Source organism: Apteryx mantelli, chromosome 33 (genome assembly GCF_036417845.1).
Source record: "Apteryx mantelli isolate bAptMan1 chromosome 33, bAptMan1.hap1, whole genome shotgun sequence".
NCBI lineage: Eukaryota > Metazoa > Chordata > Aves > Apterygiformes > Apterygidae > Apteryx > Apteryx mantelli.
The window spans coordinates 1,729,884-1,746,447 of record NC_090010.1 but is presented as its reverse complement, the minus strand read 5'-3'; the positions used below and the strand labels follow the sequence as shown (position 1 = coordinate 1,746,447).

Below are 16,564 nucleotides of genomic sequence, written 5' to 3'. Positions count from 1 at the left end.
GGAGCGCTGGGTCCAGCGCTGGCCTCCCAGTATGAGAGAGATGGAGCTGCTGGAGCGAGTCCAGCCAAGGGCTGCTGAGATGGTCAAGGGACTGGAGCATCTCCCGTAGGAGGAAAGGTTGGGAGAGCTGGGCCTGCTCAGCCCGGAGGAGACCGAGGACGGATCTTCTCAAGGCATTTGAGCGGCGGAAGGGAGGGCGTAGAGAGGACGGCGCCAGGGCGAGAGGCGTTCCGCCCGAACGTAAGGAAAAGCTTGTTGGCTGGGAGAGTGGCAGATCCCTGGAGCAGGTTGCTCAGAGAGCTGGCGGAGCCTCCGTCCTCGGAGATGTTCCAAAGCCGCCTGGACACGCTCCTCGCAACCTGCTCGAGGTGACCCGGCTCGAGCAGGGCGTTGGACTGGGCGGTCTCCGAGGTCCGGGCCAACCTCAACCGTCGTGCTGGGCTTCCCGAGAGGAAGGTGGCGGAGGCGAACGCGGGCGCCGCTGTCTTCCAGGTCCTGCGCCGCCCGCCGGGTTGGCGGTGCTTCGGTGGGACTCTCCTCGCGCGCGTCTCCTCCGGCCGGGAAGCTGGGCAGGGGTTTGGATGCGCGGGGTTGCAGGGGCAGAGTGAACTCAGGCCCCCGAATCGCCCCCGCGAGCGGCATCTTCCTCCCTCCCGGCGGCAAAACGAGGGCGATTCTGCTGTATGTTTTTCTCAATTATATATATATATATTTTTTTTTCCTCCTTTTTCCTGCCTGAGGATAACCAGGAAACTTCCCGGGCGGCAGAGAGCCAACAGTTCCCTCTCCCTCGGAGACGCCAGCTCCCCCTCCGTTTGCTTCCCTTCCTCGGCCGCCCAGGAGGCTTCAGCTTTGCCGGGAGGGAGACGCCGGCTCTCGGCCGACGTTGCCGAAAGAGCGGCTCGGCTCGGCGGAGCCGGAAGCGGCTCAGGAGAGGGCTTAAAGCGGCGCTAGATCCCGCCGAAGCCGGCGGCGGAGAAACCCCAGCCAAACTGTGAAGCGCGAAGGTGGTTCGTTTTGTTTTGTTTTGTGTTTTTTTTTAAAAGAAAACAACAACCTTGTTTTTAAAGAACTGCAGGGAGGGAGGAAGTGACCGTGGCGATTCCTCCGGCCGATCCTTTCCGCTCTCTCTCTCTCTCGATATATATTTTTGCATTTGTATATTTTTATATAGGAAACTTTAAGCATTTGTATTTTAATAATCTGTGAAGCACTATGAATCCCCCCCCCCCGCAGCGCGTCGTGTCCGTGTCCCGTCCCCCTCCATACTGGAAGCTACAGAGAAATTGGTAGAAAGCAGTATTTTTAATTTAATTCTTGGTTTCTTTTTAAACCCCTGCCCCGGTAACGCTGCCTTGTCGGGCGCCGGCGGAGCCCTTCTCCGAGCCGGCGCGTCCGGACGGGAGCGTCTCCCGCTCGCCTGCTCCGCTCCGTCCCAGCCCACCTTCCCGTGAAGGCTCGGCCAGGAATCAAGTGCCAAACCCCATCCCGGCGCCCCGAGGATTTGGGGGCGATTGAGGGGCTTTTGGGTTCATTTCCTCCCGCCCCCAGCACCGTTCCCCATTGCCCCTTCGGCATTTTGGCCGACGGAGCTTAATTTTCCTATGGAAACGCAGCCGGGAGGGAGTCGTCCTTGCCGGGGGCCGAGCCGGGCGACGGCCGGGGCAGGGCAACCATCGGGGGGGGGAGGATTCGGGAATGGGGGGACACGGATTCTCCTCTGGCCCCCGCTCGGCGCAAACCCGTGGGATCGGCAGCCCTCTTCCCGAAACGGCTCCGACGGCCGGAGCCCTCGCGGGCAGCAAAACTGTGCCTTGATATCCGGGCCGGCCTCTCCGGCCTCGTCCCGAAGGCTTCGCCTCTCTCCGAGCTTTAATCCGCCGTCGCCCCTTAACCCGGACGAGCAGCCCGCGGCCCCCCGTCTATGCAGGGCAGGGGGGCGCCAGCCGGCCCCCCCCCCCCCCCGCGGCCCGGCCCCCCCCGCGGCCCCCCCACACTGGCAATAATTCGCGATCCGTGTAAAGACTGTTTGATCTTGTAATAATGTCCGTGCTTTTTTTTTTTCCCCCTTTTTTTCTTTTCCTTTTTTTTTTTTTTTTTTTTTTAAATCCGGCGGCCGATGTTAATGATGTCTGAAACACGTTTTCGAAAAGTGCTATTTTTTTGTACAAAAGACTAGATTAAATGTAGTTTTTGGCTCCTTTGTAAACGGATTACGGCTTTTTCTCTCTTTTTTTTTTTCGGGATTGGGAGGGGGAGGTTGGAAGCGGCAGCGCCCGAAGCTGCGTGATGGAGATGAGATGGGGAAACTGAGGCAGGCGCCTGGGGAAACTGAGGCAGGGAGCGACGGGGGAGCCCGGCACCCTGTTACGGACAAGATTTTTTGGGTCCGGATGCTCCCGGGATTGGGATTGGAGTGCTGTGTCGTCCCCCCCCGCCAGCCAGGGCACCCTGCCCCTCTCTCCTCCCCGCCGCGGGGGCAGCTGGCGCCTTCCTCCTCCTCCTCCTCCTCCTCCTCCTCATCCTCTCCGGGGGCTGCCTCCAGCCGTCCGGGACCCGTTTCTCTTCCAGGCGGCTCCGGCCCCCGCACGCGTCCTGCCAAGTCCTTCCCCGCCGCGGGGGCAGCCGGGCGCCAGGTGCCGGAGCCGGAGGCACCCATGGGGCTGCCGCCGGGGCCGCCAGGTGGGTGGGTGGGTGGGTGGGTGCCGGGGACCCCCCCCCCCCCCCACCGTGGTGGGGAGCCTCGGGATGGGTGCAGGGGGGGGGGGGGGACACCCGGAGGGGCCGGGAGCCGCTGCCACCCGGCGCTGGGTGTCACCCGCAGGCGCCCGGAGCCGTAACCTCAGCTGCGTCTCCTACAAGCACCCCAGCGTGCGGGGCAGCCTGGGGGGCGCCGGGGGGGGGGGGCCCGGCGCGCGCCACCGTCCGCTGCCCCCCCCGCCACTGCTGCATCGGCATCTGGAACCAGAGCCACGCGCTGGTGCAAGGTGAGGCCCGGACGCCTGGGCCCGCGGGGCGCCGGGGGGGGGGCGTGGGGTGCCCTGGGGGGGTGAGAAGGGGACAGGGCAGGATTTTGGGGCTCATCCTGCCCTGGGGGGGGGGATTAGACGGGGCCAGGGCAGGATTTTGGGGCTCATCCTGCCCTGGGGGGGGGTGAGAAGGGGACAGGGCAGGATTTTGGGGCTCATCCTGCCCTGGGGGGGGGTGAGACGGGGCCGGGGCAGGATTTTGGGTCTCATCCTGCCCTGCAGGGGGGGTGGGAAGGGGCTGGGGCAGGATTTGGGGTCTCATCCTGCCCTGGGGGGGAGGTGAGAAGGGGCCGGGGCAGGATTTTGGGGCTCATCCTGCCCTGGGGGGGTGAGAAGGGGCCAGGGCAGGAATTTGGGTCTCATCCTGCCCTGGGGGGGGATTAGACGGGGCCAGGGCAGGATTTTGGGGCTCATCCTGCCCTGGGGGGGGATGAGAAGGGGCCGGGGCAGGATTTTGGGGCTCATCCTGCCCTGGGGGGGGTGAGATGGGGCCGGGGCAGGATTTTGGGTCTCATCCTGCCCTGGGGGGGGGGTGAGAAGGGGCTGGGGCAGGATTTGGGGTCTCATCCTGCCCTGGGGGGGGGGTGAGAAGGGGCTGGGGCAGGATTTTGGGTCTCATCCTGCCCTGCAGGGGGGGTGGGAAGGGGCTGGGGCAGGATTTGGGGTCTCATCCTGCCCTGGGGGGGAGGTGAGAAGGGGCCGGGGCAGGATTTTGGGGCTCATCCTGCCCTGGGGGGGTGAGAAGGGGCCAGGGCAGGAATTTGGGTCTCATCCTGCCCTGGGGGGGGATTAGACGGGGCCAGGGCAGGATTTTGGGGCTCATCCTGCCCTGGGGGGGGATGAGAAGGGGCCGGGGCAGGATTTTGGGTCTCATCCTGCCCTGGGGGGGGTGAGATGGGGCCGGGGCAGGATTTTGGGTCTCATCCTGCCCTGGGGGGGGGGGTGAGAAGGGGCTGGGGCAGGATTTGGGGTCTCATCCTGCCCTGGGGGGGGGTGAGAAGGGGCTGGGGCAGGATTTGGGGTCTCATCCTGCCCTGGGGGGGCTCAGTGGGCTCCAGGCCCCCTTTAGAGGCAGCCGGTGGGTTGGGGGGGGGGGATCCCGGACACCTGGGCCCTTCCCAGCTCCGGTGCTCCGCTGGGTTTGACCTTGGCCGAGCCGCTTGCTCGGGGGCCTTGAAGAAGTAGCCGAAACCGAGGTGGCCCCGTGCCAGCGACAGGGGGGTGGGGGGGGTCCAAAAGGGGGGGGGGGACAATGACGACGGGACGCCGGTGACGGCGGCGGGTCGCCAGGCTGCTGGGGCGGCGGGGGGGCCGGCTGCCCCTCGCCCGCCTGCGCCCCCAGCCCCGCGGGTGCCCCCGGCGGCGCCGTCCTCGTCTGCCTCTGCCACGGCCACCTCTGCAACGGCAACGCCAGCGGGCTGGTGGCCCGGCCGGCCCCGGGTACCGGGGGGCACCGCGGGGGTCCTGGGTGCTGGGGGGCATCGGGGGGGTCCGGGGTGTCTGGGGGCATCGGGGTGCTGGGGCGGCATCGGGTCTCGGGAGAGCTGGAAGGGTTGGATGGGACCTTCTCGGGGGGGTTAGGGTGGGCTGTGGGACCTGTTGGTGGTGCTGGGACCCGCTGGGGGGCTGTGGGACCCATGGGGGGTGTTGGGACCCATTGGGGGGATGTGGGACCTGTTGGTGGTGCTGGGACCCCTTGGGGGGCTGTGGGACCCATGGGGGGTGTTGGGACCCATTGGGGGGCTGTGGGACCCATGGGGGGTGCTGGGACCCCTTGGGGGGCTGTGGGACCCATGGGGGGTGTTGGGACCCATGGGAGGCTGTAGGACCCATGGGTGGCCATGGGTCCCATGGGGGGGTTGAGGGACCCATGGGGGGTGTTGGGACCCATTGGGGGGCTGTGGGACCCATGGGGGGTGTTAGGACCCATAGGGGGGCTGTGGGATCCATGAGGTGACCAGGGGACCCATGGGAGGCTGTGGGACCCATGGGTGGCCATGGGTCCCATGGGGGGGTTGAGGGACCCATGGGTGGCTCAGGGATCCATGGGGGGTTGTGGGACCCATGGGGTGACCGAGGGACCCATGGGTGGCTCCGGTACCCATGGGTGGCCATGGGTCCCATGGGGGGGTGTTGGGGGACCCATCGGTGCCTGGGGAACCCATGGGGGGTTGAGGAACCCATGGGATGACCAGGGGACCCAAGAGGGGCTGTGGGACCCACGGGTGTCCCTGGGACCCATGGGGGGGTTGGGGGACCCATGGGGGACCCATGGCGATGCCAGCCCAGTCCCAAGACCACACCGGGTGGGGGGGGGCTCGGTCCTGAGCCCCCCACTAAGGGGGGGACACCCCGTCCCGGACACCTGGGTCCCCTGCTGGATTTGGGGGGGGGGAGAGGTCTATGGGGCGCGGGGGGCCCGGACGCCTGGGTCCTTTCCCCAGGTCGGTGGCCAGGGCCGGTGTCACCGTGGCCTCTGTCCCCAGCGGCCGGCCGCGCGGGGCCCGCGGGCGCCCTGTGGCTCTGGGGGGCCGGTGGCCTCCTCCTCCTCCTCCTCCTCCTCCTCGCCTGCCTGGCCTTCCTCGGTAGGGCCCGGGGACGTGGGGGGACATGGGGACACCTCGGTACGAGCCACCCCCACCTGCCAGGCCCATGGGTGCCCCGCGCCTCCTGGGTGTCCGGGGATCCCGGTGTCCCCGGGGTGCCCGTGTCCTCGGTGTCCTTGGGATGTCGATGTCCCCAGGGCGCCCCCATCCCTGGTGTCCCCAGGGTGTGGGGTCCCTGGGTGTGGGTGTCCCTCGTGCCATGTCCCTGGTGTCCTCGAGGCATGGGTTTCCAGGGTCCCTGGTGTCCCCAATGCCATGTCCCTGGTGTCCCCAGGGTGTGGGGTCCCTGGGTGTGGGTGTCCCTGGTGCCATGTCCCTGGTGTCCCTGGGTTGCGTGGTCCCCGGGGTCCCTGGTGTCCCTAATGCCATGTCCCTGGTGTCCCCGATGCCTTGTCCCCGGTGTCCCTGGAGTGCAGGGTCCCTGGTATCCCCATTGCCATGTCCCCAGTGTCCCCAGGGCGCGGGATCCCTGGTGTCCCCAATGCCATGTCCCTGGTGTCCCCATTGCCATGTCCCCATTGTCCCCGGGGTGTGGGGTCCCTGATGTCCCCAATGCCTTGTCCCTGGTGTCCCCATTGCCATGTCCCCATTGTTCCCGGGGTGTGGGGTCCCTGATGTCCCCAATGCCATGTCCCTGGTGTCCCCATTGCCATGTCCCCATTGTCCCCGGGGTGTGGGGTCCCTGGTGTCCCCGATTCCTTGTCCCTGGTGTCCCCGATGCCTTGTCCCTGGTGTCCCCAGGCTGTGGGGTCCGCGGGGTCCCCGGCGCCCCGGGTGCCATGCGGCGGGTGCCCTCGCAGGGCTGCGGCGGGCGAAGGTCCGCGGGGGGCGGCCGCCCCGGGGGGGTCGGGGACCGGGGGCCCCCCCGGAACCCCCCAGCCAGGACCTGCCGGCGCTGCGCTTCCTGCAGGTGCGGGGCGCCCGGGGGGCACCCACGGGGGGGGCACCCACGGGGGGGGGCACAGGGAAGCCCTGGGCTGGGGGTGCCCATGGGTGCCCGGGGATTGGGGTACCCAGGGATGGGGGGGCCCATGGGTGCCAGGAGCTGGGGCTCGGGATGCCCATGGGTGCCCCGGGATGGGGATTCCCAGGGATGAGGGTGCCAGTGGGTGCCCAGGGATGGGGATGGGGGTGTCCATGGGTGCACGGGGCTGGGGAAACTCATGGCTGGGGGTGCCCATGGGTGCCCAAGGATGGGGATACCCAGGGATGGGGGTTCCCACGGGGGTACCTGGGACCAGGGGGTGCCCATGGGTGCCCAGGGATGGGGATACCCAAGGATGGGGATTCCCATGGGTGCCCAGGGTGGGAATACCTGGAATACCCAGGACTGGGGATGCCCATGGGTGCCCAGGGATGGGGATACCCAGGAATGGAGGTGTCCATGGGTGCCAGGAGCTGGGGATGCCCATGGGTGCACGGGGCTGGGGAAACTCATGGCTGGGGGTGCCCATGGGTGCCCAAGGATGGGGATACCCAGGGATGGGGATTCCCGTGGGTGCCCAGGGTGGGAATACCTGGAATACCCAGGAATGGGGGTGCCCATGAGTGCCCAGGGATGGGGATACCCAGGAATGGGGGTGCCCATGGGTGCCCAGGGATGGGGATACCCAGGAATGGGGGTGCCCATGAGTGCCCAGGGATGGGGATACCCAGGAATGGGGGTGTTCATGGGTGCCAGGAGCTGGGGATGCCCATGGGTGCCCAAGGATGGGGATACCCAGGGATGGGGGTTCCTATGGGTGCCCAGGGATGGGGATACCCGGAATACCCAGGGATGGGGGTGCCCATGGGTGCCAGGAGCTGGGGATACCCAGGGCTGGGGATGCCCATGGGTGTCCAGGGATGGAGATACCCAGGGATGGGGATTCCCATGGGTGCCCAGGGATGGGGATACCCAGGAATGGGGGTGTCCATGGGTGCCAGGAGCTGGGGATTCCCATGGGTGCCCAGGGATGGGGATCCCCAGGGCTGGAGGTCCCCACGGGGGTTACCCAGGGCTGGGGGGCACCCGTGGGCACCCAGCAGCCGCGGTGCCCGGCCGGACGCCCGTGGGTGCCGGGGCGCAGGTGCTGCAGGCGGGGCGCTTCTCGGCCGTGTGGCGGGGCACCCTGCACCACCGGCCCGTGGCCATCAAGGCGTTCGCGGCGGCGGCGGCGGGGCGCTTCGCCGCCGAGCGGGCCGTGCACGCGCTGCCGCTCATGGAGCACGACAACGTGGCGCGGCTGCTGGGCGCCCGCGCCGCCGGCCCCCGCGCCCGCGGCGGCCTCCTGGTGCTGCAGCTCTACCCCGCCGTGAGTGCCCCCCCCCGACACCCACGTGGGTGCAGGGTGCCGTGGCTGCGCGTGGGGTGCTTTGGGTGCACGTGCACAGGGTGCTGTGGCTGCGCATGGGGTGCTTTGGGTGCACGTGTGTGTGCATAGGCTGCTGCAGCTGTGCACGGGTGCTCTGGGTGCACGTGTGTGTGCATGGGGTGCTGCAGCTGTGCACAGATGCTTGGGGTGCACATGCATGGGGTGCTGTGGCTGTGCATGGGTGCTCAGGGCGCGCATGCGTGTGCATGGGCTGCTGCAGCTGTGCATGGGTGCACATGCGTGTGCATGGGCTGCTGTGGCTGTGCACGGGTGCTTGGGGTGCACATGCATGGGGTGCTGTGGCTGTGCATGGCTGTGCTGGGTGCACGTGCATGGGGTGCTGTGGCTGTGCATGGGGTACTTTGGGTGCACGTGTGTGTGCATGGGCTGCTGCAGCTGTGCACGGGTGCTTGGGGTGCACATGCATGGGGTGCTGTGGCTGTGCATGGCTGTGCTGGGTGCACGTGCATGGGGTGCTGTGGCTGTGCATGGGGTACTTTGGGTGCACGTGTGTGTGCATGGGCTGCTGCAGCTGTGCACGGGTGCTTGGGGTGCACACGTGTGTGCATGGGGTGCTGTGGCTGTGCATGGGTGCTAAGGGTGCACATGCACGGGCTGCTGCAGCTGTGCAGGGGTGCACATGCATGTGCATGGGCTGCTGCAGCTGTGCATGGGTGCTCTGGGTGCATATGCACAGGGTGCTGCAGCTCTGCATGGGGTGCTCGGGGTGCTCACGCATGTGCATGGGCTGCTGCAGCTGTGCACAGGTGCTCTGGGTGCACACGTGTGTGCATGGGCTGCTGCGGCTGTGCCTGGGTGCTCTGGATGCACTTGCACGGGGTGCTGCAGCTGTGCCTGGGTGCTCAGGCACGTGTGTGGGCTGCTGTGGCTGTGCATGGGTGCCTGGGCGCACTTGCACGGGGTGCTGCAGCTGTGCATGGGGTGCTCTGGGTGCTCACACACGTGCATGGGCTGCTGCAGCTGTGCATGGGGTGTTCGGGGTGCACACACACGTGCATGCGGTGCTGTGGGCTGGTGCATGCATGCATGGGGTGCGCACACGTGTGCATGGGGTGCTCGGGGTGCACACACGTGGGTGGGGGCTGCTATGGGCGTGCACGGGTGTGCACGGGTGCTACGTGCGCGCGTGGGCTGCTGCAGGCATGCGTGTATGTGCGCGGGGTGCTCTGCGTGCACGGGGTGCTCTGGGTGCCCACGGGCGTGCGGGGGGGGGGGGCCTGGGCCCCTCCGTGCGCGTCCCCAGCGCCCGCACGTGTCCCCAGGGCTCGCTGCGGCACTTCCTGCGCCAGCACGTGGGCACGTGGGCCGGCAGCCTGCGCCTGGCGCTCTCGCTGGCCCGCGGCCTGGCCTTCCTGCACCAGGAGCTGTGGCGCGACGGTGAGTGGGGCCCCACACCTGCACCGAGCTCGCCCGGCCTCTGCAAGCACCCCGGGGTGCTCCGTGCATGCACCGAGCTCGCCCGGCCTCTGCAAGCACCCCGGGGTGCTCCGTGCATGCACCGAGCTCGCCCGGCCTCTGCAAGCACCCTGGGGTGCCCAGTGCATGCAACGAGCTCGCTCGGTCTCTGCAAGCACCTTGGGGTGCCCGGTGCGTGCACCAAGCTCACCCAGCCAGTGCAAGCACCGCTGTGCGCCCTGTGCATGCACTGAGCTTGCCAGGTCTCTGCACCCCTGGGTGCCTGGAGCATGCACTGAGTTTTCCTGGTCTCTGCAAGCACCCGTGGGTGCCTGGTGCATGCACTGAGCTTACCAGGTCTCTGCAAGCACCCCTGGGTGCCTGACACATGCACTGATTTTTCCTGGTCTCTGCAAGCACCCGTGGGTGCCTGGCGCATGCACTGAGCTTGCCAGGTCTCTGCAAGCACTGCAGGGCCCTGTGCTCGCACCGGGCTCACGCACCCAGCGCGAGCACCCCCGGGGGCCCCCCCCACAGCGCTGGTGACGCCGGGTGCCCCCCCTCCACCCCCCCCCCAGGCCTGTACAAGCCCAGCGTGGTGCACCGGGACCTGAGCAGCCAGAACGTGCTGGTGCGCGAGGACGGCGCTTGCGCCATCGGCGACTTCGGGCTGGCGCTGGCGCTGCCGCCCCGCACCCAGGCCGGCAGCAGCGCCCGGCACGCCGTGCCCATCCGCAAGGTGCCGGGGAGCCCCGCCGGGGCCGGGACCCTCTTCTCGGTGCTGGGGTTGGGGGGGGGGCACGGGTGGGAGCAGGGGTGCACGCCGGGCTGGGGGTGCACGTGTGAGCGTGGTCCTAGTGCAAGGGGGGACATGGTGCAAGGGGGGTCCTAGTGCAAGGGGGGACGTGGTGCAAGGGAGGACGTGGTGCAAGGGGGGTCCTGGTGCAAGGGGGGTCCTGGTGCAAGGGGGGACGTTATGCAAGGGGGGACGTGGTGCAAGGGGGGTCCTGGTGCAAGGGGGGACGTGGTGCAAGGGGGGACGTGGTGCAAGGGGGGTCCTGGTGCAAGGGGGGACGTTATGCAAGGGGGGACGTGGTGCAAGGGGAGTCCTGGTGCAAGGGGGGACGTGGTGCAAGGGGGGACGTGGTGCAAGGGGGGTCCTGGTGCAAGGGGGGACGTGGTGCAAGGGGGGACGTGGTGCAAGGGGGGTCCTGGTGGAAGGGGGGCCCCAGTGCAAGCGCGACCTGGGCCTTGCCGCGAGCCAGGCGCTGGCGAGAGCCGTGCCCTGACGCCCCTGCAAGCGCCGCAGCGCCCGTGCGAGTGCTGTGGCACCCGTGCAAGCACCGCGGTGCCCGTGCAAGCACAGCAGGAGCAATGCAAGCTGGGCAATGCCCGTGCAAGCACAGCAGCGCCCGTGCAAGCACCGGGGGACCAATGCAAGCCCCGCCGTGCCCGTGCAAGCACGGCAGCGCCCGTGCAAGGGCAGCAGGGCCCGCGCGAGCCCCCCCCCGGTGCCCGTGCGAGCGCTGCGGGTGCGCGCAGGCGGGCACCCAGCGCTACCTGGCGCCCGAGATCCTGGACGAGAGCCTGGACCTGCGGGCCTGGGGCCGGGCGCTGCGGCAAGCCGACGTCTACGCGCTGGCGCTGCTGCTCTGGGAGATCCTGTCGCGGTGCCAGGCGCTGAGCCCCGGTGAGCGCCCGCCGGTGCCCCCCCCCCCCGGCCCCCCCCGCAGCGGGGTGCCGGGCTGCCGCTGACCCCGCGCCCCGCAGGCCGCCCCGTGCCCGAGTTTCGGCTGGCCTACGAGGCCGAGCTGGGTGCCAGCCCCACGCCGGCGCGGCTGCGGCGCTTGGCCGTGGAGGAGCGGCGGCGGCCGCTGATCCCCCCCGCTTGGCACCGCGCTGGGCAGGTGAGGCGGCGGGCAACCGGGGGGCCGAGGGGACACCGCGCCGGGGCGGCGGCCGGGTGTCCTTGCATGGGGTGACCGTGCCCGGGGGGTCCCAGGGGTGACCAGGGTGCTCGGGTGCTCGTGCATGGGGGGGGCCCTGCATGGGGTGACGGTGCCCAGGGTGTCCAGGGGGTCCCGGGGGTGACCAGGGTGCTCAGGTGCTTGTGCACAGGGAGGTCCCTGCACGGGGTGACCATGTCCAGAGGGTCCCAAGGGTGACAAGGGTGCTCGGGTGCTCATGCACGGGGAGGTCCCTGCATGGGGTGACCATGCCCAGGGTGTCCAGGGGGTCCCAGGGGTGCCCAGGGTGCCCAGGTGTCCTTGCTCAGGGAGGTCCCTACACGGGGTGACCATGCCCAGGGGGTCCAGAGGGTCCCAGGGGTGACAAGGGGTGACCAGGGTGCCCAGGTGCTCGTGTACAGGGAGGTCCCTGCATGGGGTGACCATGCCCAAGGGGTCCAGGGGGTCCCAGGGGTGACCAGGGTGCTCAGGTGCTCATGCACGGGGAGGTCCCTGCATGGGGTGACCGTGCCCAAGGGGTCCAGGGGGTCCCAGGGGTGACCAGGGTGCTCAGGTGCTCATGCACGGGGAGGTCCCTGCACAGGGTCACCATGCCCAGGGTGCCCAAGGGGTCCCAGGGGTGACAAGGGTGCCCAGGGCTGTCCCTGCTGGGAAGGTCCCTGCCTGGGGTGCCCGTGGGTGTCCCTGTCCGGGGGGTCCCCAGCGGGGCTTGGGAATGTCCTAGCCTGGCTGCCCATTCCCAGGGAGGTCCCTGCCCGGGGTGCCACGGGTGCCCGAGGGTGTCCCTGCCGGGGAGCCCAAGGGCGTCCCTGTCCCGGGAATCCCAAGGGTGTCTGGGAACATCCTACCCAAAGGTGCCCCCCGCCCGGGGACGGGGTGCTCGGGGGACATCGTCCCCGCGTGGGGGTGGGACGGGACGGGACGGGGGGGGGTCTCTGCCCAGGCCCCCCCCCCACCCCGGGGTGCTGAGGCGGGCGCCGCGCAGCCCTCGGGGGGGCTGCAGGAGCTCCTGGAGGATTGCTGGGACGCCGATCCCGAAGCCCGGCTCTCGGCCGAAGGAGCCCACCAGCGGCTCCAGCGCCTGGCGGCCGAGCCCTCGCCGAGGGGCCCAGGCGTCCGGGAACCATCCCCCCCCTCCCCAAGCAGCTGACTAGGAGGTGCGAGGTGCCCCCCAAATCCCCCCCCCCCCAACCACCCCCAATTTAGGGCTCGGTGCCCCCAAATCCCCCCCCATCCCCCCAATTTAGGGCTCGGCGCGGGAGGGAAACTGAGGCACGGCGTGAGCCCGCGGCAGCAGGAGGGACCCAGGCGGCCGAGCCCGCACCCACTGGGTGCTGCAGGGGGCCCAGGCGTCCTGCTCCCCCCCCCCCCCCCCCCCCCCCCTTCTCGGTGCCGGGGCCCAGGCGTCCTTGGCTGGAGGCTCCTCCCCTCCGCCACTGCCCTGCCTAAAGGGCCCAGGCGTCCTGGTTCCCTCCCCCCCCCCCCCCCCCCGCAAGGGGCCCAGGCGTCCCGGCTCCGCCCCCGCCCGGGGGAGGGGCCCAGGCGTCCGGCTTCCTGCCGGGCGGGGCCGCGCAGCGAGCGGAGGCGGCAGGTTGGAGCGGACTCGGCGGGGCCCCCCCCCCCCCAAATCCACCCCCCCCCGCTCCCCCTGTGCCCCTGCTCCCACCTTGCACCCCCGAATCCCCCCTGCACCCCGATGCGCCTTGCACCCCCCCTGCACCCCCCCTGCACCCCCCGATCCCCCTGCACCCCCAGACACCCCCTGCACCCCAACCCCCTGCACCCCAGTGCACCTTGCACCCCCCCTGCACCCCCCCTGCACCCCCCGATCCCCCTGCACCCCGATGCACCTTGCACCCCCCAAATCCCCCCCTGCACCCCCGATCCCCCCTGCACCCCAACCCCCTGCACCCCAGTGCACCCTGCACCCCCCAAATCCCCCCTGCACCCCAGTGCACCTTGCACCCCCCAAACCCGCTGCACCCCGATGCACCCTGCACCCCCCAAATCCCCCCTGCACCCCAACCCCCTGCACCCCAGTGCACCTTGCACCCCCCAAGCCCCCCTTGCACCCCCAAATCCCCCTGCACCCCAACCCCCTGCACCCCCCTGCACACCCCCGGGGTGGGGGGGTGCAGCAGGGCCCCCCGGAGCCGCCGTGACTCAGTTTCCCCTTGGGGGGGGCAGCAGGGTGGGGGGGGCTATAGGGACGGGGGGGGTCCCCAGGCCCCCCCAGGTTTTGGGGGACCCCCCAGCATATTTGGGGGTCCCCGCTCACCCCCATGTTCCCCCCCCCCCTTCCAGGTCCCGGAGCCGTCACCCGTCGCGGCACCATGTGGGACCCCAGCTCCGGTAAGGGGGGGGGGCACCCCAAAATGGGGGGGGGGGGCTGCTCCGACACCCCCTCTCTGCCCCCCCCAGGGCAATATGGGGGGGGGTCAATCAGGGTCCCCCCTAATTTTTTTCCTTTCTCCCCACCCCCCCCCGCAGGGCAGCCGGCCCCCCCCAACCCCGCGTACCCCCCCCACCCCGCGTACCCCCCCCACCCCGCGCCCCCCCCGAACCCCGTCTACCCCCCCCAGCCCCCCTACTCCCACCCGGGGCTGCCGCCGGCGCCGATGGGGGGCCCCGCGCAGCCCCCCGGCCTCCCCCCCTACCCGCCGGCGCCCCCCGGGTGCCCCCCGCTGCCGCCCCCCCCCCGCCGGGCTGGACGCCAAGGCGGCGAGGAAGATGAAGAAGAGGCTGAAGAAGGCGCAGAAGAAGCACAAGGCCGGGAAGGTGACGGGGGGGGGGGCACCCTGGGGTGGGGGGGACCCGGGGGGGGTGACACCACCCCCCCCCCAGGATCAACCCCCCCCTTACGGGTGCTCTGGTGCCCCTGCAGCGCTCTTCGTCCTCCTCCTCGTCCTCCTCCAGCGACTCCGACTGATGCCACCGCCGCCGCCCGGCGTCCGTGTCCCCGTGTCCACCTGGGACCACCCGTGTCCACCCGTGTCCAGCCATGACCATCCGTGACCTCCTGAGCTCACCCATCTGCTTGTGACCACCCACGTCCACCCGTGACCACCGGTGACCACCTGTGGCCACCCATGTCCACCTGGGACCACCCGTGACCGCCTGAGCCCACCCGTGTGCCTGTGACCACCCTTGTCCACCTGGGACTACCCATGCCTCCATGACCACCTGAGCCCACCCGTGTCCACCTGGGACCACCCGTGACTGCCTGAGCCCACCCGTGTACCCATGACCACCCGTGTCCACCTGGGACCACCCGTGTCCACCCGTGTCCACCTGGGACCACCCATGCCTCCATGACCGCCTGAGCCCACCCGTGTCCACCTGAGCCCACCCGTGTCCACCTGGGACCACCCATGACCGCCTGAGCCCACCCGTGTCCACCTAGGACCACCTGTGCACCCATGACCACCCGTGTACCCGTGGCTGCCGAGCACCCAGGACCACCCGTGTCCACCCGTGACCACCGGGCACCCGTGACCACCCATGGACCTGTGACCACCCATGGACCTGTGACTGCTGGGCACCCATGTCCAGCCGCGGCCACCCATGATCTCCGGGCACCCCCGAGTGCCTGGTCGTGCCCATAGTGTCCCCATGGCCGTGGTGGCCCCCCATGTCCCCTCACCCCGTGGCTACGGGGTGTGTGGGGGGGTCCCGGGTGCTGGTGTGGGTGCCATGGGGTGTAATGGGTGCCCAGGGGTGTTGGGGGTGCCAGGGGAGGTTCTGGGTGTCCGGGGGTGCCACGAGGTGCCGTGGGGCGCAGTGGGTGCCAGGGGGTGCAGAGGGTGCTACAGGGTAGCATGGGGGGGCTATGGGGTGCAGTGGGTACAGTGGGGTATCATGGGGTGCCGTGGGGTGCTGTGGGGTGCCAGGGTGTGCAATGGGTGCCAGGGGGTGTTGCAGCACACTATGGAGTGTAATGGGTGCTATGGGGTGCTGTGGGTGCCGGGGGGGGGGGCGGGCGTCACGGCGTGGTATGGGGTGCAAAGAGCAATATGGGGTGCCACAGTGTGCTGAGGGGTGCGATGGGTGCCATGGGGTGCTATGGGGTGTCACAGTGTGCTATGGGGTGCAGTGGGTGCCATGGGGTGCAATGGGTGCCCAGGCTGCTGGGGGGGGGAACAGAGTGCTATGGGGTGCAATGGGTGCCATGGGGTGCTTATGGGGTGTCACAGTGTGCTATGGGGTGCAGTGGGTGTCATGGTGTGCCATGGGGTGCAATGGGGCCATGGGGTGCTATGGGGTGCAGTGGGTGCCAGGGGGTGCAATGGGTGCCCAGGCTGCCAGGGGGGGTGGCATGGGGTGCTATAGGGTGCAATGGGCGCCACGGCGTGCTATGGGGTGTCACAGTGTGCTATGGGGTGCAATGGGGCCACGGCTTGCTATGGGGTGCAGTGGGTGCCAGGGGGTGCAATGGGTGTCACAGTGTGCTATGGGGTGCAATGGGTGCCAGGGGGTGCAATGGGTGCCCAGGCTGCCGGGGGGGGGGCATGGGGTGCTATGGGGTGCAATGGGCACCATGGGGTGCTATGGGGTGTCACAGTGTGCCATGGGGTGCAATGGGGCCACGGGGTGCTATGGGGTGCAGTGGGTGCCTGGGGGTGCTATGGGGTGTCACAGTGTGCCATGGGGTGCAATGGGGCCACGGGGTGCTATGGGGTGCAGTGGGTGCCTGGGGGTGCTATGGGGTGTCACAGTGTGCTATGGGGTGCAGTGGGTGCCATGGGGTGCTATGGGGTGTCACAATATACCATGGGGTGCAATGGGTGCCATGGCTTGCTATGGGGTGCATGCAGTGGGCGCTATGGGGTGCAGGGGTGCTGTGGGGTGCTATGGGGCCGGGGGGCGGCGCGGTCTGCACCGGGTGCGGGGGGGGTCGCGGGTGCCGGGCAGCCCCCCCCTTCCCCCCCCCCCGCCGCGGCCCCCAATAAAGCTCTCGTCCCACCCCACGGTGTCGGCGTCTCTCGGGGTCCCGCGTCGGCGCCCGCCGTGGGGCAGCGGGAGGGGGCACCCGGGGGAGGAGGGCCCCACGGCGGGGTGCGGGGCCGGGAACTGCCCCCTCCGCCCCCCCAATTGCCCCCCATTGCCCCCTCCTCTATTGCCCCATTGCCCCCTCCTGCCCCCATTGCCCCTGTCCCAATTGCCCCCATTGCCCCCCTCCTGCCCCCATTGCC

The 16,564-nt window shown here is 69.6% G+C and overlaps 1 protein-coding gene across 1 annotated transcript; it reads left to right on the top strand.

The window, feature by feature from the left end:
• Positions 1 to 2,657: 2,657 nt before the first annotated feature.
• On the top strand, positions 2,658 to 14,652 carry AMHR2 (anti-Mullerian hormone receptor type 2). Its single transcript, XM_067313935.1, is given in 14 exon segments — positions 2,658 to 2,682; positions 2,825 to 2,922; positions 2,924 to 2,987; positions 4,320 to 4,469; positions 5,516 to 5,614; positions 6,436 to 6,545; positions 7,705 to 7,929; positions 9,273 to 9,387; positions 9,984 to 10,144; positions 10,948 to 11,095; positions 11,176 to 11,312; positions 12,358 to 12,475; positions 13,662 to 13,724; positions 14,217 to 14,652. Coding segments are annotated over 14 exon segments (1,674 nt in total). The 3' UTR covers positions 14,378 to 14,652.
• Positions 14,653 to 16,564: the final 1,912 nt, after the last annotated feature.